Source organism: Marmota flaviventris, chromosome 17, assembly GCF_047511675.1.
Source record: "Marmota flaviventris isolate mMarFla1 chromosome 17, mMarFla1.hap1, whole genome shotgun sequence".
Classification (NCBI taxonomy): domain Eukaryota; kingdom Metazoa; phylum Chordata; class Mammalia; order Rodentia; family Sciuridae; genus Marmota; species Marmota flaviventris.
In genome coordinates this window covers 63,462,582-63,485,398 of record NC_092514.1, presented here as the reverse complement: position 1 = coordinate 63,485,398, position 22,817 = coordinate 63,462,582, and the positions used below count along the sequence as shown (strand labels likewise).

Sequence of the window (22,817 nt, the reverse complement as noted above, 5' to 3'; positions counted from 1 at the left end):
GCCCATTTGTAAATTTTTTTTTGTAAAATCTGCATTATAGTTAGACTCATTTAAATCCCTCTAAATTCCCATTCTACATTTACCTGATTCTTAATATTCTCAGGAAAATGTACAGCTCCAAGCAATAACAAGTAGATGGTGAGAGTTTATATTTTAACTGACTTTTTGTTGTCTGTGTGAATTCCCTGATAGACCCCTCATTCTTACATAAAGCACTGAGGACAGCTGTTGCAAGCAAACATTTCCTGTTTCCCACATCCCTCCAAGTCATTGCCAATCTCATTTTAAGATATAAAGAATGACCATACAGGCTACTCTGATAATTTCTGCATGCAACCACAATGCCACAATGGTCTACTTCTTTCCAACTCATAGGCTCAAAAAAAGGCAATCCATAATTTAAACTTTTCATAATTTAGAATTTTATTTTAAAGGTGTATGAACATTTATGTTTTTTATTCTGAAAATTGAACTACTCTGAGAAAAACCAAAGTCCTAATGCTGCAGACTGCCAAAACTCAGCCTCAATGACTTCATTATTCAAATGAAAAAGTTTTTGTTTTCAGTAAAATGTACTATCCTCTCACGTGGAACATGAAACTTTTAATTGGTACATCTATCTAAAGAATTTTTGAGAATCTAACAGTATATAGCTAAATCTATTGGAGTAATATATTTATACTTATATTATCAAACGTCTGTTTTAATGAAGTTAATAAAATATAATTATTTTAATAATTTCATAATACATATTTCCTCTATATGTTACAAGTGAATAAAAGACTTGGAAAAAAAATTTTAAATAACTCTACATAGACATTTACACATGTGCTGACTCCACTGTCCACAGAAGTAAAAATGTTATAAAAAGGCCAAAGTCCAGGGGCTAGGGATGTGGCTTAGTGGCAGAATGCATGCTCAGTATACAAAAGACACTGACTTTAATCCCCAGTGCCACTTCCCCCAACAACAACAACAAAAAAAAAGAAAGAAAAAGAAAGAAAGAAAGAAAGAGAAAAGAAAAGAACAAGCATACAAGCATGCCTACCTACCCCACTTTTTTAAAATCAAGGGTCTTGGGATTATGTAATAATACAAATAGTTTTATTACTTAGAATTCAATATGGCAGTAGCCGAAATGACTTTTAATTATTCCTTGACTATTGTCTATTCATGTCAGAAGATGTGGTCCTATAAAGATGTCAAGAAACTCAGGCAAAAGAAGATGATTCTCTTCTAAGTCTGTAACATGGAAGGACTAATGAAAAATTATTCCCTAAGGATTTTAAAAATAATCAAATGGCATGTTTTTACAGCATTTTTCAATATTATTTGGTCTCTGAAATACTCATATTACTCATATTAAGCTTAAGTTTAAAAAAGAAGGAAAAATTACAAATTTACTTATTTATTTTTGGTTGTGATTTTTTTATTGATTCTTTTTAGTTAAACATAATATTAGGATTCATTTTGATATAATTATAAAAGCATAGAATATAATATTCTCTAATTCAGTCCTCAGTACTTGCCCTTTCTCTTGCCTCTACGGATCTTAAAAGAAGGGGAGTGAGGAGTTTAACAGTATATATAGCTAAAAGTTGGATTTGATCAAGGTTTTTGTTACTAACTTCATTACTCCCCATCCCCCACCCTTTACTTATTTATATGTTTAGAACAGTTTATTATGTATGAATATAGAAAATGTTTTCCTATTTCAAGCTCATTTCATATTTGAAATCCTTAGTTATTTCTGTTCAACAAGGAGATTTGAGATTGGGGAACCACTTTTATGTACAATTAGTAAAGGAAAATATGTATATGTAGAGCTAAAATAAATGACAGGACTGTCTTGAGCTAAGAATATTTATTTTAACAAATAATTTAGATATCTAATCATTTAAGCATTTAGAGGTTATAGTTTTATCAGCTACATTATTCACTTTGTACAAGCTAATTCTCTGTGAAAGTAATTTTATTTCTCTACATTCTGGAAATATTTAAAACCTATAATCTATTAATTTTGAAAATAAATGACTTGTTTTGGTTTTAGCTTACCTGCATGTCTTTTTTTTTAAATTTTTTTATTGTTGGTTGTTCAAAACATTACATAGTTCTTGATATATCATATTTCACACTTTGATTCAACTGGGTTATGAACTCCCATTTTTACCCCGTATACAAATTGCAGAATCACATCAGTTACACATCCATTGATTTACATATTGCCATACTAGTGTCTGTTGTATTCTGCTGCCTTTCCTATCCTCTACTATCCCCCCTCCCCTCCCCTCCCCTCCCCTCTTCTCTCTCTACCCCCTCTACTGTCATTCATTTCTCCCCCTTGTATTATTTTCCCCTTTCCCCTCACTTCCTCTTGTATGAAATTTTGTATAACCCTGAGGGTCTCCTTCCATTTCCATGCAATTTCCCTTCTCTCTCCCTTTCCCTCCCACCTCCCATCCCTGTTTAATGTTAATCTTCTTCTCATGCTCTTCGTCCCTACTCTGTTCTTAGTTACTCTCCTTATATCAAAGAAGACATTTGGCATTTGTTTTTTAGGGATTGGCTAGCTTCACTTAGCATAATCTGCTCTAATGCCATCCATTTCCCTGCAAATTCTATGATTTTGTCATTTTTTAATGCAGAGTAATACTCCATTGTGTATAAATGCCACATTTTTTTTATCCATTCATCTATTGAAGGGCATCTAGGTTGGTTCCACAGTCTTACTATTGTGAATTGTGCTGCTATGAACATCGATGTAGCAGTGTCCCTGTAGCATGCTCTTTTAAGGTCTTCAGGGAATAGTCCAAGAAGGGCAATAGCTGGGTCAAATGGTGGTTCCATTCCCAGCTTTCCAAGAAATCTCCATACTGCTTTCCAAATTGGCTGCACCAATTTGCAGTCCCACCAGCAATGTACAAGTGTACCCTTTTCCCCACATCCTCGCCAGCACTTGTTGTTGTTTGACTTCATAATGGCTGCCAATCTTACTGGAGTGAGATGGTATCTTAGGGTGGTTTTGATTTGCATTTCTCTGACTGCTAGAGATGGTGAGCATTTTTTCATGTACTTGTTGATTGATTGTATGTCCTCCTCTGAGAAGTGTCTGTTCAGGTCCTTGGTCCATTTGTTGATTGGGTTATTTGTTATCTTATTGTCTAATTTTTTGAGTTCTTTGTATACTCTAGATATTAGGGCTCTATCTGAAGTGTGAGGAGTAAAGATTTGTTCCCAGGATGTAGGCTCCCTATTTACCTCTCTTATTGTTTCTTTTGCTGAGAAAAAAATTTTTAATTTGAGTAAGTCCCATTTGTTGATTCTAGTTATTAACTTTTGTGCTATGGGTGTCCTATTGAGGAATTTGGAGCCCGACCCCACAGTATGTAGATCATAGCCAACTTTTTCTTCTATCAGACGGCGTGTCTCTGATTTGATATCAAGCTCCTTGATCCATTTTGAATTAACTTTTGTGCATGGCGAGAGAAAGGGATTCAGTTTCATTTTGTTGCATATGGATTTCCAGTTTTCCCAGCCCCATTCGTTGAAGATGCTATCCTTCCTCCATTGCATGCTTTTAGCCCCTTTATCAAATATAAGATAGTTGTAGTTTTGTGGATTGGTTTCTGTGTCCTCTATTCTGTACCATTGGTCCACCCGCCTGTTTTGGTACCAGTACCATGCTGTTTTTGTTACTATTGCTCTGTAGTATAGTTTGAAGTCTGGTATCGCTATACCGCCTGATTCACACTTCCTGCTTAGCATTGTTTTTGCTATTCTGGGTCTTTTATTTTTCCATATGAATTTCATGATTGCTTTCTCTATTTCTACAAGAAATGCCATTGGGATTTTGATTGGCATTGCATTAAGCCTATAGAGAACTTTTGGTAATATCGCCATTTTGATGATGTTAGTTCTGCCTATCCATGAACAGGGTATATTTTTCCATCTTCTAAGATCTTCTTCTATTTCTCTCTTTAGGGTTCTGTAGTTTTCATTGTATAAGTCTTTCACCTCTTTTGTTAGGTTGATTCCCAAGTATTTTATTTTTTATTTTTTGAGGATATTGTGAATGGAGTGGTTGTCCTCATTTCCATTTCAGAGGATTTGTCGCTAATATACAGGAATGCCTTTGATTTATGTGTGTTGATTTTATAGCCTGCCATTTTGCTGAATTCATTTATTAGCTCTAATAGTTTCTTTGTAGATCCTTTTGGGTCTGCTAGGTATAGAATCATGTCAACTGCAAATAGTGATAATTTAAGTTCTTCTTTTCCTATTTTTGTGCCTTTAATTTCTTTCGTCTAATTGCTCTGGCCAGTGTTTCGAGAACTATGTTGAACAGAAGTGGTGAGAGAGGGCATCCCTGTCTTGTTCCAGATTTTAGAGGGAATGCCTTCAGTTTTTCTCCATTCAGCATGATGCTAGCCTGAGGATTAGCATAGATTGCTTTTACAATATTGAGGTATGTTCCTGTTATCCCTAGTTTTTCTATAGAGTTTTGAACATAAAGGGATGCTGTACTTTGTCAAATGCTTTTTCCGCATCTATCGAGATGATCATATGGTTCTTATCTTTAAGTCTATTGATGTGGTGAATAACGTTTATTGATTTCCGAATATTGAACCAGCCTTGCATCCCAGGGATGAATCCTACTTGATCATGGTGCACCATCTTTTTGATATGTTTTTGTATCCGATTCGCCAGAATTTTATTAAGGATTTTTGCATCTAGGTTCATTAGAGATATTGGTCTGTAGTTTTTTTTCTTTGAAATGTCTTTGTCTGGTTTAGGAATCAGGGTGATGTTGGCCTCGTAGAATGAATTTGGAAGTTCTCCCTCTTTTTCTATTTCCTGAAGTAGCTTGAAAAGTGTTGGTATTAGTTCCTCTTTAAAGGTTTTGTAAAACTCTGCTGTATACCCATCCGGTCCTGGGCTTTTCTTAGTTGGTAGTCTTTTGATGTTTTCTTCTATTTCCTCAATTGATATTGGTCTGTTTAGGTTGTCTATATCCTCCTGACTCAATCTGGGCCGATCATATGACTTAAGGAATTTATCAATGCCTTCACTATCTTCTAATTTATTGGAGTATAAGGATTCAAAATAATTTCTAATTATCTTCTGTGTTTCTGATGTGTCTGTTGTGATATTGCCTTTTTCATCCCGTATGCTAGTAATTTGAGTTCTCTCTCTTCTTCTCTTTGTTAGCATGGCTAAGGGTCTGTCGATTTTATTTATTTTTTCAAAGAACCAACTTTTAGTTTTGTCAATTTTTTCAATTGTTTCTTTTGTTTCGATTTCATTAATTTCAGCTCTGATTTTAATTATTTCTTGTCTTCTACTTCTTTTGCTGTTGTTTTGCTCTTCTTTTTCTAGGATTTTGAGATGAAGTTTGAGATCATTTATTTGTTGGTTTTTTCTTTTTTTAAGGAATGAACTCCAAGCAATGAATTTTCCTCTTAGAACTGCTTTCAATGTGTCCCATAGATTCCGATATGTTGTGTCTGTGTTTTCATTTATCTCTAAGAATTTTTTAATTTCCTCCTTGATGTCTTCTATAACCCATTGATCATTCAGTAACCTATTGTTCATTCTCCAAGTGATGCATGATTTTTCCTTCCTTCTTTTATCGTTGATTTTCAGTTTCATTCCATTATGATCAGATAAGATGCATGGTATTATCTCTACTCCTTTATATTGTCTAAGAGTTGCCCTGTGACATAATATATGATGTATTTTTGAGAAGGATCCATGTGCTGCTGAGAAAAAAGTGTAACTGCTTGATGTTGGGTGGTATATTCTATATATGTCAATTAAGTCTAGGTTATTAATTGTGTTATTGAGTTCTATAGTTTCCTTATTCAAATAACCTGTCCAGTGGTGAGATAGGTGTGTTGAAGTCTCCCATGATTATTGTATGGTGGTTTATTAGACTCTTGAACTTGAGAAGAGTTTGTTTGATGAACATAGCTGCACCATTGTTTGGGGCATATATATTTATGATTGTTATGTCTTGTTGGTGTATGGTTCCCTTGAGCAGTATGTAGTGTCCCTCTTTATCCCTTTTGATTAACTTTGGCTTGAAATCTATTTTATTTGATATGAGCATGGACACTCCTGCTTGTTTCCGAAGTCCATATGAGTGATATGATTTTTCCCAACCTTTCACCTTCAGCCTATGTATGTCTTTTCCTATCAAATGCGTCTCCTATAGGCAGCATATTGTTGGGTCTTGTTTTGTGATCCATTCAACTAGCCTGTAGACTAGTAGAAACTCACCTTAATTGGTGAGTTTAAGCAATTAACATTTAGGGTTATTATTGAGATATGGGTTGTTCTTCCAGCCATATTTGTTTATTTCTGTTACTAAACATGGTTTGTTTTCCTCTTTGATTATTTTTCCCCCCTTTAGTGTCCTACCTCCCACTGTTGGTTTTCATTGTTATTTTCCATTTCCTCTTCCTGTAATGTTTTGCCAAGGATGTTTTGAAGAGATGGTTTTCTAGCTGCAAATTCTTTAAACTTTTTTTTATCGTGGAAGGTTTTAATTTCATCTTCCATCCTGAAGCTTAATTTCGCTAGATACACAATTCTTGGTTGGAACCCATTTTCTTTCAGTGTTTGAAATATGTTATTCCAGGATCTTCTAGCTTTCAGAGTCTGTGTTGAAAGATCAGCTGTTATCCTGATTGGCTTACCCTAAATGTAATCTGCTTCCTTTCTCTTGTAGCTTTTAAAATTCTCTCCTTATTCTGTATGTTGGGCATCTTCATTATAATGTGTCTAGGTGTGGATCTCTTATGATTTTGCACATTCGGCATCCTGTAGGCTTCTAGGATTTGGGATTCTGTCTCATCCTTCAAGTCTGGGAAGTTTTCTCGTATTATTTCATTGAATAGATTGCTCATTCCTTTGGTTTGAACCTCTATCCCTTCCTGTATCCCAATGACTCTTAAGTTTGGTCTCTTGATGTTATCCCATATTTCTTGGATGTTCTGCTCATGGTTTCTTAACAGTCTTGCTGAGCTGTCTATGTTCTTTTCAAGTTGAAATACTTTGTCTTCATTGTCTGATGTTCTATCTTCTAAGTGTTCTACTCTGCTGGTAGTATTCTCCATTGAGTTTTTAAGTTGGTTTATTGCTTCCTGCATTTCTAGGATTTCTGTTTGTTTGTTTTTTATAACCTCTATCTCCCTGTATAGTTGATCTTTTGCTTCTTGGATTTGTTTATGTAATTCAATGTTGAAGTGATCTTTCATTGTCTGATTTTGCTGTCTGATGTCTTCCTTGAGACTCCAGATCATCTGAAGCATGTATATCCTGAATTCTTTATCTGACATTCCATCTGCTGCAGATATTACCTCTTCTAACGTTGAGTTGACCTGCATTGCTTGTGGTCCTTTCTTTCCTTGTCTCTTCATACTGTTCGCGTTTCTTTCTGCTTGGTGAAACTGTTGTGCTATTGAGTTTTCCCCCTATATATTTATATTGCTCTTGTATAGTTGCAAAGTCTCCCTCGCAGGCGCGGGCGGCGGCTCTGCCCCTCCTCCAATTGGGGCAATGTGCCTACCACGCCAGCAGGCCGCTGGGCCTGTTCTGCTGTTCGGTAGCAGGTCCGCCTACCTTGTAGGCGCGGGCGGCAGCTCTGCCCCTCTGCGGGCCGCTGGGCTTGTTCTGTCGCTGGTCACAGTTCTGCCTACTTTGCAGGCGCGGGCAGCGGCACTGCCCCTCTGCAGGCCGCTGGGCCTGTTCTGCCGGTGGGTCGCAGGTCCGCCTACCTTGCAGGCGCGGGGGGCGGGGGGCGGCTCTACCCTTCCGCAGGCCATTGGGCCTGTTCTGTCTGTCGGTTGCAGGTCTGGCCTGTTCTGTTGGTGGTCGCAGGTCCGCCTACCTTGCAGGCGCGTGGGGCAGCTCTGCCCCTCCGCGGGATGCTGTGCCTGTCCTGCCGGTGGGTCACAGGTCCACCTACCTTGCAGGCGCGGGGGGGCGGCTCTGCCCCTCCGCGAGCCACTGGGCCTGTTCTGTCGGTGGTCACAGTTCTGCCTACCTTGCAGGCCCCTTCCGCGCCTGCGGGGGGAGGGGGCGGCTCTGCCCCTCAGCAGGCCGCTGGGCCTGATCTGCCGGGGGGTCGGAGGTCCGCCTACCTTGCAGGCGTGGTTGGCAGCTCTGCCCCTCCACGGGCCACTGGGCCTGTTCTGTCGGTGGTCACAGTTCCGCCTACCTTGCAGGCGCGGGGGGAGGGGGCGGCTCTGCCCCTCAGCAGGCTACTGGGCCTATTCTGCCGGTGGTCACAGTTCCGCCTACCTTGCGGGGGGCGGGGGCGGCTCTGCCCCTCAGCAGGCCGCTGCGCCTGTTCTGCCAGTGGGTCCCAGGCCCACCTACCTTGCAGGTGTGGTTGGCAGCTCTGCCCCTCTGCGGGCCTCTGGGCCTGTTCCGTCGGTGGTCACAGTTCCGCCTACCTTGCAGGCACGGGGGGAGGGGGCGGCTCTGCCCCTCAGCAGGCCACTGCGCCTGTTCTGCTGGTGGGTCGCAGGTCCACCTACCTTGCAGGCGTGGTTGGCAGCTCTGCCCCTTCGCGAGCCACTGGGCCTGTTCTGTCAGTGGTCACAGTTCCCTACCTGCATGTCTTTTGTGAGCAAACTGAAGCCATGGTTTTTGGATACAGAAAACCACCCAATACAAACTATTCCCTGACCTATATTATTACTTGCCTGTAGGAAAGAGTAAATCAGTTTGTACTTTGTTCAACACTGACAGGAGATACTCCTCTGATGAAGTATCTTTTTTAAAAAATATTTTTATTAGTTGTTGGCAGACCTTTATTTTATTTATTTATATGTGGTGCTGAGAATCAAACCCAGTGCCTCACACATGCTAGGCAAGTGCTCTACCACTGAGCTACAAACCCAGCCCCTAAGATGAAGTATCTTGTTCAAAGCTATCAATTTGTGTACTATTCCAACAATACAAAATCCTATGTTCCAGGATGGATTTAACTTGTCTCTGATATTACATTTTATCCTTTCTTTAAAAAAAGTATTATCACTTTTTCTTAAGAACCTCTTCTGGCTAGAAAACCTAAATATAATGGGATGAAAAATCATCAACAACCAAGGTCTACAAGCAAAACAATTTGGATACTACAATCATTTTCATTTTTAATGTGGGGGAGAGGAAGGAGAAGGAAAAAAGGAAGAATTAATTCATTTAATTAATTTAATTTCCTGTGCACAGGAAAGAAATATTTTCTTCTACAACTCAGCAAGACCCTGTCTCAAAATAAAAAATTAAAAGGACTGGGGAGGGGCTGGGGTTGTGGCTTGTGGTAGAGTGCTTGCTAGCATGCATGAGGCACTGGGTTCAATCCCCAGCACCACATAAAGAAATAAACAAAAAAGGTATTGTGCCATGTACAACTAAAAAAAAAAGGACTGGGGATGCAGCTCAGTGATAGAACTGGTCCAATCCTTAGTACTGTAAAAAACTTCAATAACAAAGAAATCATTGTTTTATAATACCCAAGTAAGTAGTGTACTTTCTACTAAAATCAGAAGGAAAAAATATACCAAAAGCATGGTCCATAAAAAAATTTTGATAAATATACCTCACCAAAATTTGAAATTTTAGTGACTCAAAATATACCAATAAAATATGAAAAGATAAGCAATAGATTGGGAGAAAATATTTGCAAACACATGTCTGATACAAATTGTATCCAAAATATATAACACATTCTTAAAAATCAGTAAGAATCAAAAACGAAAATGTACAAAAAGATCTGAACAGAAATTTCATTAAGGAAGATGTGTATATAGCTAATATATACACAAAATAGGTCAACATTATTAAGCATTAGCAAAATATAAATTGAAATCACAATTAAACAGCATTTCACACCTATTAGAATAACTACAAACAATACTAAAGATAAAACAATAACAAGTGGGGAAGGAAATATGGAGAAACAAACAGGAAAACTTGTACTTTGCTGAAAGAAATGCAGAACTGTATAATCACTTTGAAAAACAGTTTGGCAATTTTTTTAAAAAAAGTTAAAAATAAATTTGCCATATCATACAACAATTCTACTCCTAGGTGTTTATCTAAGGGAAATGAAAATATGTCTATCCAGACTTAATGCAAATATTTGTAACAGCACTATTCATAATTGCCCCAAATTGGAAATAACTTAAATGTCTCTCAATTGGTAAATGGATAGGTAAAATGTGGCAGACACATATGTTTGGAAGACTCTTGAAATAAAGAGCAACAAACTACTGATACATTCTTTGTCACAGATTAACCTTAAAAGCAGCAAGTGAAAGAAACCAGACAGAAATCATAGTGTATGACTCCATTTAAATTAAAAAGTCTAGAAAATATAAATCTATAAAGTCAGAAAATAGATTATTAGCTACCTGGGACTGGAGGTGAGAATGGGATTATCTGGTGGCAATAATAATGTTTGGCTGGTTTGGATACTGATCTTTGGTTTATACTCTCAGTAAAATGGAACACCTTAAGTAAACTATCCAATTTTTACAATTAGGTTGTCTTTAAGCAACATTAAAAGTAGGTATTTCAGATAAAGGCTTTGTTTCCTATAACTTATTTTTATACCAATGACAAGAAAAAAATCCTTCCAGAAAGACAAGAGGCAAAATATATTTTTTATCTGTTTTTAAAGTTGCAGTAGGATTTATATACATAAAGTGTACTCAATTAACTTTTATATATGTACATACCACATGACCACCATTTGGATCAAGATATAAAAAGCTTCCTTAGTCAATAGCCCTACCAAAGGTAACTGCTACTTTGATTCTATCATCATAGTAGTGACTGTTTTTCTTAATTTTTATATAAATGTAAATACTTCATCTAGTTTATATTCTTTCAAATCTGAATTCTCATATTCAATGTTGTCTATTAACAGCAATACATTCTTTTTCACTGCTATACACAATTTATTCATCAACCCTACTAATTGATAAATATTTGGGTGGATTTTAGATTTTTGGGTTATTTTGAATAAAAAAAATACATTCTTTTTTTGTTTTTATCCTCTCCAGATGTATTATTATTTTTATATTAATTTGTTATAAATGACAGAAGAATGCATTACAATTACAAACATTCTTACAGTTGTCTTCTGTTGAACATACTTATTTTTCATGGGCATTCTATGTGAGTGGAATTGCTAGATTTTTGGTAAAATATAATATAGTTATATCTTTAACAGATCCTGCCAAACAGCTTTTTAAAGTGGTAGAACCAATTTATTAACATACTCCCATTATTGATGCATCACAGTTTCAATTGCACCATATCCCTGTCAATATTATTTCTTTTAGTTTTGTGGGTCTGGTAGAGTGGCATCTCATTGTCAAGAACTGTGAAAGATCTCGTATATCATCCTACTTGTAAACTAAAAAACCTGGGGCACTAGAAGAAGACATGAGATTTTTGAGTCCGAGATGAAAGGCAGTTTATAACTCTTAGCAATTAGAGATAGCCAGAGGATCAACACTCATGCCAGTTCCCTGAACACCAATTTTCACAGGCAAACATGAAGATGGCTAGGTGATACCTGTACATGCAGATGGTTGTAACAGAAGAGAGGACTATAGATTAGTTTGTACTTTTTATGATTTTATATAAACACAGTATCTATTTTTTAAAAGATGCCTTCTTTCACCCAGCATAATTGAGTTTTGTATGTCTTATTGCAGTACTAATAGTTCTTTTTCCTTTTATTGCTGAGTAGTATTCTATTGTACATACACACTGCAATTTGTATATTCACTCACCTGTTGATGAACATTTGGGATGTTTGCAGTTTTAGGCTATTATAAACAAAGCTGATGTGTTCATTTATGTATATATTTTTTAGACTATATGCTTTAATTTCTCTTATATAAATCCTGTTGATTTTCTGACCTCACATCTCTTACATATATCAAAACCAAATGTAGCTATATCATTATAGATATACACACACATAAATATATAGATTTTAAAGAATAAGAAATATTAACTCTTGTGGAGAGGTAGGAGGTAGAGAAGAGTGGCTATTCCCTTTTCTTTCATATTTTTGGAAGTATATAGTATATAAATCAGATAAAAATTATAATACATATAAACCTTTAATTCCTAAAATATGTAAGGCTAGCACTGGGCAAAGAGACTAAGGCTCATTTTTTTTGCTTTGTCTTCTTCTTTGACCTCTCTGTATTTAAAAAAATAACTAATAAATGTTACATTTTAAGATAAAAAACTCTCTCAAGCTATTTTCTCTACTCATATTAACATAGCCTTCAATCAGGTAATTCATTACTTGTAATTTTCCAAAACAGAAGAAGATTTTCACTATTATTCCTAACTTCAGGCTTTCCTTCTTCAATTTAGTCTATATAGATGGATATTTACAGTCATTTTTCTAATCTGCAAATTTGGTAATACAGCTACTCCTAGACCCTTTCAAGTATTCTCTACTATTAGTAAGATAAAAATGCCAGTTCATTTCTAGTTGAATAAAAAGGCTTTCTGGTCAAACATTAAAAAATTATGTTGCCAGTTGTTAACACGTAATGATAAATGCTGTTGTACACTCCACTTATTACAGAGAACCACAGATTGTGATTTGGGAAGAATGAGATACTGAGATATTAAAAATAAGTCCAAAACTGTTTTATAACTGGTCTATATTAACATCTCATATACATAGTGCTTTCTTTTAAATGAAGGTACCTTGATTTTTTTTTTTGTAATCTCTGCTACAAGATGAATATATCCTATGGTAGAATGAAAAGGAATTGTAACTGGATTTAAAAGCAGATTTCATATATGGTCAGTTCATTCATTAATGTGCTTACTCAACCAATAATTATGAAGCATCTACTGAAGTATTCTCAGTTACTAATCTCAAAAAGTTTACATTATAGTAGTTAGACCAATACATTTACACAATAGCTGTCGTTAACACAAAAGGAAAAAAAAATATATGTTGGACGGAAGAGCCTAGAGGATGAAGCAATTAATGACTGGGGAAAGTTTCAGGAAGGAGGGAGATTGTGAATTCAGCCTGGAAAGGTAGCCAGGCAGATGGATGATTTGGTAGGTGCCTTGTGGCTTATCACTGACTCATGGTTAGTTACATGTAGTTCTAATGACTTTTCAAGACTAAGATTAAAATAATAAATTCACTAAGGCTTGGTTCCGTCTCTCTTCTCACAGGTCTCTCAGTTCTGGTATTGCCTGGAAGGCACAAGATAACTACAAGAGGGGGAAGGGAATGGTTGGCAAATATAGAGAACAATTGTGAGATATGCTTGGGCTGAGAAGCCTGAGGAAGGGCTGAATAGGTTTTAACCAAATGAGAAGGTTCTTGATTAATAATACACTGAAAAATGGTTCTAGGGGATATAGAGAAAATGCACTGGTGAGCAATAAGGAAAAAGGGGTGCAGAATGCTAATGCTGTTAAGTGACTGGGATACACGGCCATGAATTAATATAATACATTGAAACTTATGTAGCTCAACTGAATGAAATAGAGCTTTTATCTCTATTTCTCCTACACAGTATTCAATGCCTTTCTCAAAAAATAGATCCAGAATTTTCTTATAAATCTTTGTAGCTTAGGAAGTAAACTGGGATACATTTTAAAGTTGAGTAGCTGGATTTCCCCATTTACATATAAGCTAGGATTTATATGCTTTTCCTTCTGGAAAAATACAATTTCCATAAAATTAGAGAATTTTAGGATTCTAATATGATATGGTAGTTGGGGATCAATATATTTAGAAGGATCTAGGAGAAGAAATATTTAAAAGTGGACAATCATAAAGAATTAGTAAGAAATCTTCTGCAATTACTAATCTTCCAGATTAGCCAGTCTCCCATAATGACACCTGATACATCTCCCAGAATTAAGTACAAAAAAATAATGATTTAGAATAGGCAGGAAATGGGAACTGGGAAGGGTAATATGCACCACTCTATCATCTGAGTAACAATTATATCTGGGAAATAAGAGCTCTTGACTACAATAAGTTTTTATTATTCTACATCACTTAGATAAATCTACACAGGCATTTATCAAGAAAGTTAAGAAAGACAAACATAAATTTTATTTTGTAGTCTGGACAAAGTCCAGATGGTGATGCATTTTGATAATGCCAGAATGTCTATTTCTATAAAACTGCTTGGTTTTAAATATTAAATAGCAACTTAACTGTATTAAAAATATCCCTTGACATCATTTCTGATTAGCTGTTAAAGAATGACGACTCCACATTTCAGTCACTTAACCTTCTCTATCTTTCTTTTACAACTGCATTTGCTAGAAGTATGAGTTGTTCTCTAGAAATACAGGTACCTGGTGATTCTTCTAGGAAAAAACTAAAATTCTTTCATTCTGATGTAAGAAAAAGAATTTATTAGTTTGATGATATACTTGATAAGCTGTTTCTGATATAATGTGTGTTTTTGCATATTACGGGAGCAGAACTAAGCAATCACCTGAGAAAGATGAATCTTCCCCAAGTTCAAAGAAATATACACATGTACCTATATTACCAAAGCATAAAGAATGGTTTAATGAAGATTAATAGAAAATTTAAATGTTTTTAGAAGAGAATTTATTTTCACTTCTATATGTACTCCAGTGAAATGGTTATTTAAAAACAAAAACAAAACAAAATATCTTACCTGCTACTGAATTTGGCCGTGGCATAAGATACAAAGGAATAGACTGCACTGACTGAGATAAAACTGTTTCCAAATTTCTCTCTGGGATCTTATTCAGACTATACGTAGAAGCAGTCATGTTTTCATCTACTCGATACAGACAGGAGTCCATGCTGGATTTTTGAGTCTGCCAAGGTTTTAGGTTTCCTCCAGATCCTAATTCTTTACTGCTTTCTCCAACATATTTTGTGCGTTCCATGTTTTCAGAATAGCTTGTCAAAGTAGCTGGAAAAGAGTGAAATGAATTACAAAAACAGAAAGTAGAGATTAATCTGTTAATGATTATTACAATTTATGATTAGATAATAAGAATATTAGTAACATTATTTTTAAGTTACTGATGATCATTACATTTCGATCATGAAGTTTAAATAATTAAAACCACAACACAACCATTTCTCAGATATAGTTAACAACTCTATTTAAACGAACAAAGTAAATTCATACAACAGTGCTAAAGAACCTAGAACTAGGACCTATCAGTGTTAAATTTTTTTAGAATTTCATGAAAAGGGAATTTATATATAAATTTCAGAGATTTCTGGAGAGTTACAGAGGCCCTCAAATGATTTCTATATTCTTGTTATTCCATTCATTCCCCCACTTAAGTTTATTTCCTGGCCCTTTAAGTATAACAAAGAATTAGAATAAAATAAACACTATCTATGTAGAATCTATAAAAGCAGAAAAAATATTCCGTAATAAGGAAGCAATACAGGCCATTCTTGTATAGCTCCTTCCTGCATCTCTAATCCTTAATATATCATTTCTGAATAGCTATTAAAGAATAATGACTTTAATTAACAAATAACTGAAAGGTCTTCTAGAACTTTATCTAATCTTAGCAATAATTATACATGAACAGTAACATTTTCATCAACTTTGGAAATGAAAGAATTAAAAACATTAAAATCTAGATTACAAAAAATTGAAATAATTATAAAAGAATAAAAGATGGCATCCCAGGAGTTTTTATAGTTAGTTCATTTTCTCTTTTTACATTACAAATGTACCTATTGCCAAAGAAAAGATCTAAACTCATAAGGTAGTTTCCATAATCCTTTTCAGTGAAGTTTTTCTTGTTGTTAATTTAAGTGGAGTTCTGGGTTTTGCAGTCACAAGGGAAGAATAAGAATTACAAAGGAAAATCTAAATTCCTTTTTAAGAAAGTTAAGTCTACCTTTGTTGACACAAAATATAAAAGGATGGAAGAAGAGACCGAAGTAAACTAAAAAAAAAAATTTAAAAGATGACATGAGAGAATAGGACACATGTTTCCTGAAAAAGAAAATTAGAAATATCACAGAATACCTTTGGAAACCTATGGATTTTAGAAGCTAAGTTCCTATATTTATTATCCTCTCTGGCTCACTTAGTGATTAGTTGTATAAACCTTAAAAATAGATAAACTGTGCTCATTGGGGGAGACAGCTAACAAAATTAAAGTGGGGAAAATTATATTCCTACATTTTGGCTTGACTTAGAGTACAAGAAACCAAGGATACAGTAGGTGATGGCAAATTCAAGAATGAAAGGAAAACAGTTTCTGAAACGCAAAAAATCTTTCAAAAGGAAAAACAGGGAGAACAAATGTGAACAAATTAGGGACTGAAAAGTAACTCAGAGGCCTAACACCCAAAGTTTTGGATAAGCAGGAAAGAAATAACACCCAGAAAAAGCTCAGATGTGTATTAAACAAAGTTCCTTTTTCTCCTACTACATCATAAGCATTAATAATATTAGTAATTATAATAAATTCATATTCAGTCAGTACTTTATAACTTTCATTTTCTTATTTTATTTTTTGTAGTACTAATGGATGCTTGGCAAGATTAGGCATCTTGCTGTTACATAACTAGTAAGTGGCCAGGTAACAATTTATTTGTGGTCTTAATAATTTACTACCTTATATTGTTATTTAACTATTTTGTAGATATACTTTGTCCCCTGCACTAGATGGTATGATTTTTTTGGAGAGTAGAAACTAGACATTCAGGGTTTTTTTTTTCCTTCAAATTTAAAAGATTAAAAAAAAAAAAACAACAACCTTTTAGCACCAGCTCTATAATACCTACACAATAAAGAGGATAAAACAAGTGAGAGCATGCAAACTAAAGCTTTACCTCCATCTACAAAAATCATAGAGATATAGTGGACACTTGGACAATCTGGCAGTTTTGGAGATTACTACAAACATTAACAAAATATATGAGCATAAAAAAATAAATGGACTCATTCTTCAGTGCATTTCTTCTAGCATTTTCACTGAAAATATTTCTACCAAGGATATAAATGTTATGTTACCTGGCAATTATTTAAGTAAAGAAACTTCCCACTTTAATAAAAGGGACAAAATCAGAGAGAGAGAGAAGAAGAAGAAGGAGGAGGAGGAGGAGGAGGAGGAGGAGGAGGAAGGGGAGAGAGAGGAGGAGAAGGGGGGTTAGGGAAGGAAGGAGGGAGGGAGGGAGGGAGGGAGGGAGGGAGGGAGGAAGGAAAAGAATACAATAAGAAGACATATTTAGAGACAAAATTTATGACCTGAAGGATGGATTCAGTACTGGCAAAATGTTTAATGTCTTCTGGGAGTATAGTATGACACTCTTTCAGTATTTTAAGATGTGATAAAGACTTTTATTTGTGTTAGGGAAACATCATTTTCAATAATGCTCAAGGACTTCAACAAACGTAGCCAGGTGTAGTGGTGTACACCTTTAATTCCAGCTACTTGGGAGGCTAAGTCAGGATGATCATGAGTTCAAGACCAGCCTTAGTAACTTAAGAGTATGTAAAATAAAAAATAAACAGGGTTGGGGATGTAGCTCTGTGGTAAAGCACTTCTGGGTTCAATCTCTAGGATGGCAAGAATAATACTTCTTGTAATAATACTTATCCAACTCTCAGTCATTCCAAATGACAATTTCACATTCACCTATATTTGGTCAGCAGTTTTGACAATTTGGAAGAGTTTATAAAGTGAGTAAGAGAAAAACATATAAAAGGGCATACTGGCAAGAGATAGCAAAATTATTTAAAAGAAATAAGTTCAATAAAGCTGGAACTTACAGTAGACTTTGGGGGTGAGGCCAGTAGTATGCTGCTAAAAGTTTAATAACTGGTTTTCTGAAGTGCAAAATCAGTAACAAAAACCTCTTATTTGTAGTGTTGCTGAGCCCTGTGGTGTATAAAGCCTATTTGATGACTGATTTCAAACTATCTATGATTCAAAAACTGGTTCAATAAATTATAGGAACCTTAACAACTGGACCTCTCTACTACTAGCTGGCCAGAGCACACCACTGGGAAGAGCAATGGCGAGAAAACAGACCAGACAGACTAACTTGTAAACCATATTAAAGGGACTAGATTTTATCTTATTTATTCTAAGGACAACTTGTGAACATGATTAAAGGGTTTTGAGGGACATGATTAAAGTTTCATTTAAAAAAAATTAATTTGATTCCAGTCAGTAGAAAAAATTAGAAAAAGGTGTTTGGTTTTTTTTTTTTTTTTTTTGACTTTTTATGTCACAGACCACCTATGGCAATCTCGGTGATTATCTAAGATGAATTTTTCTAGAACAAAATTATGAAAAGCATGAAATAAAGTATAAAAGACTACAGGGGAAACCAATGATGTGAAATACAGTAACCAAAATAAAAAAATAAACTTGTGCTAGAGCAATTTGTGAGCTTCCTTATTAACTTTAAGCTATAATATCTAATTAGTATAATTAGTACTATAATTCAAGATGGTGATAAATAAAAGTGTTTTGTTATATCTACAACAATTAGCATGAAAATATTTGAAATTTTTATTGGTGACAAAATCACAGGTTCTGTTAATACTTCTTTGGTTTGCTACCTATATTCAAAATAGAGAGTTGTCATTTCAGTTAGAAGCTAAAAGAAAAAAAAAAGTATGTATATATGTCTGTGTGTGTGAATAATTTTTTTTTACTATTCAAATTCAAGGACTTCCTGTATCAGAGTATTATCTGGTTGAAGCAGAGAGACAAGTTAGCTTTTATGGTAACCAAATAAGAAACATGAGCCTCTACCAGGAAAGGGAAAAGGAATGAATGGCTTTGGGAGATATCTAAGATGCAGCATCAAATGGACTTGATAATTGGATTAGATGGGAAGAATGAGGTAGAAAACAGTCAATAATTCTATTTTCTGGTTGGGGCAACTGGCTGGTTGATGGTACCATACAGTTAGGGAATAAAGAATAGAACCGGGATTCTAGGAAAGATAATTTTTAGTTCAAGAAGTACACAGTATTTAAAATGTCTATGGGAATTCAAAGAAAGATGTGCAGCAGGAAGCTAGATTATTAAATTGAATCTCAGGAGAATAGAATTAGTCAGATTATGAAGTTGTTAGCATAGCCTTAAGAGTTGACCACAGTATCCTAAAAAGTCTGTTGCTGTGCATGGTGGCAAATACCTGTAATCCTAGCAATTCAGGAAGCTGAGGCAGGAGGATTGCAAGTTGGAAGCCAGCCTCAGCAACTTAGTGAGACCATGACTCAAAAATGATTGTAGAGTGAGAAGAGAGGATGTCCTATAAATGAAACCCAACTTCTGCAAAGGAGTCTGAGAAGGAACAGCCAGAGAGAAGGCAAACCACCAGGAGTGTGTGGGAAAGTAAGGGGAGAGACTATTTAAAAACAAAAATGAGAGACAAGATCTCATGTGTCAAGAAAGATCAAATATAATAAGTATTAAAAATTGTTATAGTCTTTATCCAAAGGGAGATGATCTGGTCAAAAATACTCTCAGGCTGGGGTTGTGGCTCAGCTGTAGAGCACTCGCCTGGCATGTGCGAGACCCTGGGTTCGATCCTCAGCACCACATAAAAATAAATAAGTGAAATAAAGGTATTGTGTCCAACTACAACTAAAAAATAAATATTAAAAAAAAATTCTGAATAGAGTAGTAGAGGCAAAAATCGTAATGCCAGGGATTGCAAAGTGAGAGGGGGATGAATCAGAAAAGGTGTGGACAATCTCTCAATAAGCTTGTGAAGGGGAAGGTGGATGACAGAAAGGTGGAAGAGACCTGACCATGTTTATATCTCCATTAAGTGGAATTGAACACAGAAATAGAGAATACAGGAGGCTTTTAAAATTTAGTGGAATGTTTTTGAGGTTCATCAAAATTGTATCACTTCATTCCTGTTTATTTCTGAGTAATATATCATATTGTGTGTGTGTGTAAATATCACAATTTGTATATTTATTCATCCATGGATGGATAATTGAGTTGTTTCCACCTTTTGGCTATTGTAAATACTGCAGTTGTGAACATTCATGTACAAATATTCACTTGAGTGCTGTTTTCAATTGGGGGGGCGGTGTCATAAACCTGCTATGCTATATGGTATGTATGTGGTTTTTTAATATCCAAATGACTTATCATTTTATTAACAGCGAGTAAGTATAATTCTTTTAATTTATATATGACAGCAGAATGCATTACAATTCTCATTATATATTTAGAGTACAATTTTTCATATCTCTGGTTGTATACATGGTATATTTCCACCAATTCGTATCTTCATACCTGTACTTTGGATAATAATGATCATCACACATTCCACCATCATTAATTACCCCATGCCCCCTCCTCCCTTCCCCTCTAACCCCTCTATATCTAGAGTTCATCTATTCTTCCCATGCTCCCGCTCCCTATCCCACTATGAATCAGCCTCCTTATATCAGAGAAAACATTCGGCATTTGGTTTTTTGGGACTGGCTAACTTCACTTAGCATTATCTTCTCTTCATTAACTCCTTCCATTTACCTTCAAATGCTATGATTTTATTCTCTTTTATTGCTGAGTAATATTCCATTGTGTATACATGCCACATTTTTAATCCATTCATCTGTTGAAGGGCATCTAGGCTGGTTCCACAGTTTAGCTGTTGTGAATTGTGCTGCTATAAACATTGATGTAGCTGTGTCCCTGTAGTATGTTGTTTTTAAGTCCTTTGGGTATAGACCAAGGAGAGGGATAGCTGGGTCAAATAGTGGTTCCCTTCCCTTTTTCCAAGAAATCTTCATACTGCTTTCCATATTGGCTGCACCAATTTGCAGTCCCACCAGCAGTGTATGAGTGTACCTTCCCCCCCTTTATCCTCGCCAACACTTACTATTGTTTGTATGCGTAAGAGCTGCCATTCTGACTGGAGTGAGATGAAATCTTAGAGTGGTTTTGATTTGCATTTCTCTAATTGCTAGTGATGATGAACATTTTTTTCATGTATTTGTTGATTGATTATACATCATCTTCTGAGAAGTGTCTTTTCAGGTCCTTGGCCCATTTATTGATTGGGTTATTTGATTTTTTAGTGTTTAGCTTTTTGAGTTCTTTATATACCCTAGTGATTAGTGCTCTAACTGATGTGTGAGGGGTAAGACTTGCTCCCAAGATGCAGGCTCTCTATTCTCCTCACAGATTGTTTCTTTTGCTGAGAAGCAGCTTTTTAGTTTGAGTCCATCCCATTTATTAATTCTTGATTTTAATTCTTGTGCCACAGGAGTCTTATTAAGGAAGTTGGGGGCCTAATCCCACATGATGGAGATTAGGGTCTATTTTTTATTCTATTAGACTCAGGGTCTCTGGTTGTATTCCTAAGTCCTTGATCCATTTTGAATTGAGTTTTGTGCATGCTGAGAGATAGGGGTTTAATTTCATTTTGTTGCATATGGATTTCCAGTTTTCCCAGCACCATTTGTTGAACAGACTACCTTTTCTCCAATGCATGTTCTTGGCACCTTTGTCTAATATAAGATAATTGTAGTTTTGTGGGTTAGTCTCTGAGTCCTCTATTCTGTACCATTGGTCTCCAGTCTGTTTTGGTGCCAATACCATGCTGTTTTTTTTTTTTTTTTTTTTTTACTATTGCTCTGTAGAATAGTTTAAGGTCTGGTATAGTGATACCACCTGCTTCACTCTTCCTGCTAAGGATTGCGTTAGCTATTCTGGGTCTCTTATTTTTCCAGATGAATTTCATGATTGCTTTTTCTAATTCTATGAGAAATATCATTGGAATTTTGATCAGAATTTCATTAAATCTATATAGTGCTTTTGGAAGTATGGTCATTTTGATAATATTAATTCTGCCTATCCAAGAGCAAGGTAGATCTTTCCATCTTCTAAGGTCTTCTTTGGTTTCTTTCTTTAGTTTTCTATAATTTTCATTATATAGATCTTTCACCTCTTTCGTTGATTCCCAAGTATTTTATTTTATTTATTTATTTTTTTGAGGCTATTGAGAATGAAGTTTTCCTCATTTCCCTTTCTGGGGATTTGTCACTGATATAAAGAAATGCTGTTGATTTTATATCCTGATACTTTGCTATGTATGTGTTTTATTTATTAAGGTATAATTAACATGCCACAAAATCTACCAAGTGAAAAATAAAGCTTTGACAAATGTACCCAATTATATTACTACCAACTTTCCATCATCCCCAAAAGTGAGCCTTTGTAGTCACTCCTCACCACCAATGCCAGATATTAATAGCTAATAATTTGCTATTGCTATAGATTTGCTTTTTTGAGAATTTCTTGCAATCATATAGTAAGTAGTTTTTTGTTTCTAGCTTCTTTCACTTAGCAAAATGTTTTTGACATTATCAGTAGTTTATTCTTTTTATTTGTTCTACATTGACAGTAGAGTGCATTTTGTCATATTATATATACATGGAGTATAACTTAATTCTAATTAGGATCCCATTCTTGCAGTTATACATGATGTGGAGTTTCACTGGTTGTGTATTCATATATGAAGATATGAAAGTCATGTCCTATTCATTCTAGTGTCTTTCCCATTCCCCCTCCCTTCTCTTCATTTTCCTTTGTCTAATTGAATGATCTTCTATACTTCCTTTCCCGCACCCCTATTGTGTATTAGTATCTACATATCAGAGAGAATATTCAGCCTTTGTTTTGGGGGGGATTGGATTATTTCACTTAGCATGATAGATTCCAGTTTCATTCATTTTTTAAAATGAATATATCACAGTCTGCTTATCCATTTGCTAGGTGATGGCTATTCAGGC

The 22,817-nt window shown here is 35.3% G+C and overlaps 1 protein-coding gene across 4 annotated transcripts in view; it reads right to left on the bottom strand.

Annotated features, from left to right (window-relative positions):
• Window positions 1-22,817, bottom strand: part of Tanc2 (tetratricopeptide repeat, ankyrin repeat and coiled-coil containing 2) — a 444,589-nt gene that overhangs the window by 167,773 nt on the left and 253,999 nt on the right. For all 4 annotated transcript variants that reach the window (XM_071603168.1, XM_071603166.1, XM_027946338.2 and 1 more), the window contains exon 7: window positions 14,712-14,975. In XM_071603168.1, the coding sequence (XP_071459269.1) occupies window positions 14,712-14,975 (264 nt within the window). The remainder of the gene's footprint in view (window positions 1-14,711; window positions 14,976-22,817) is intronic.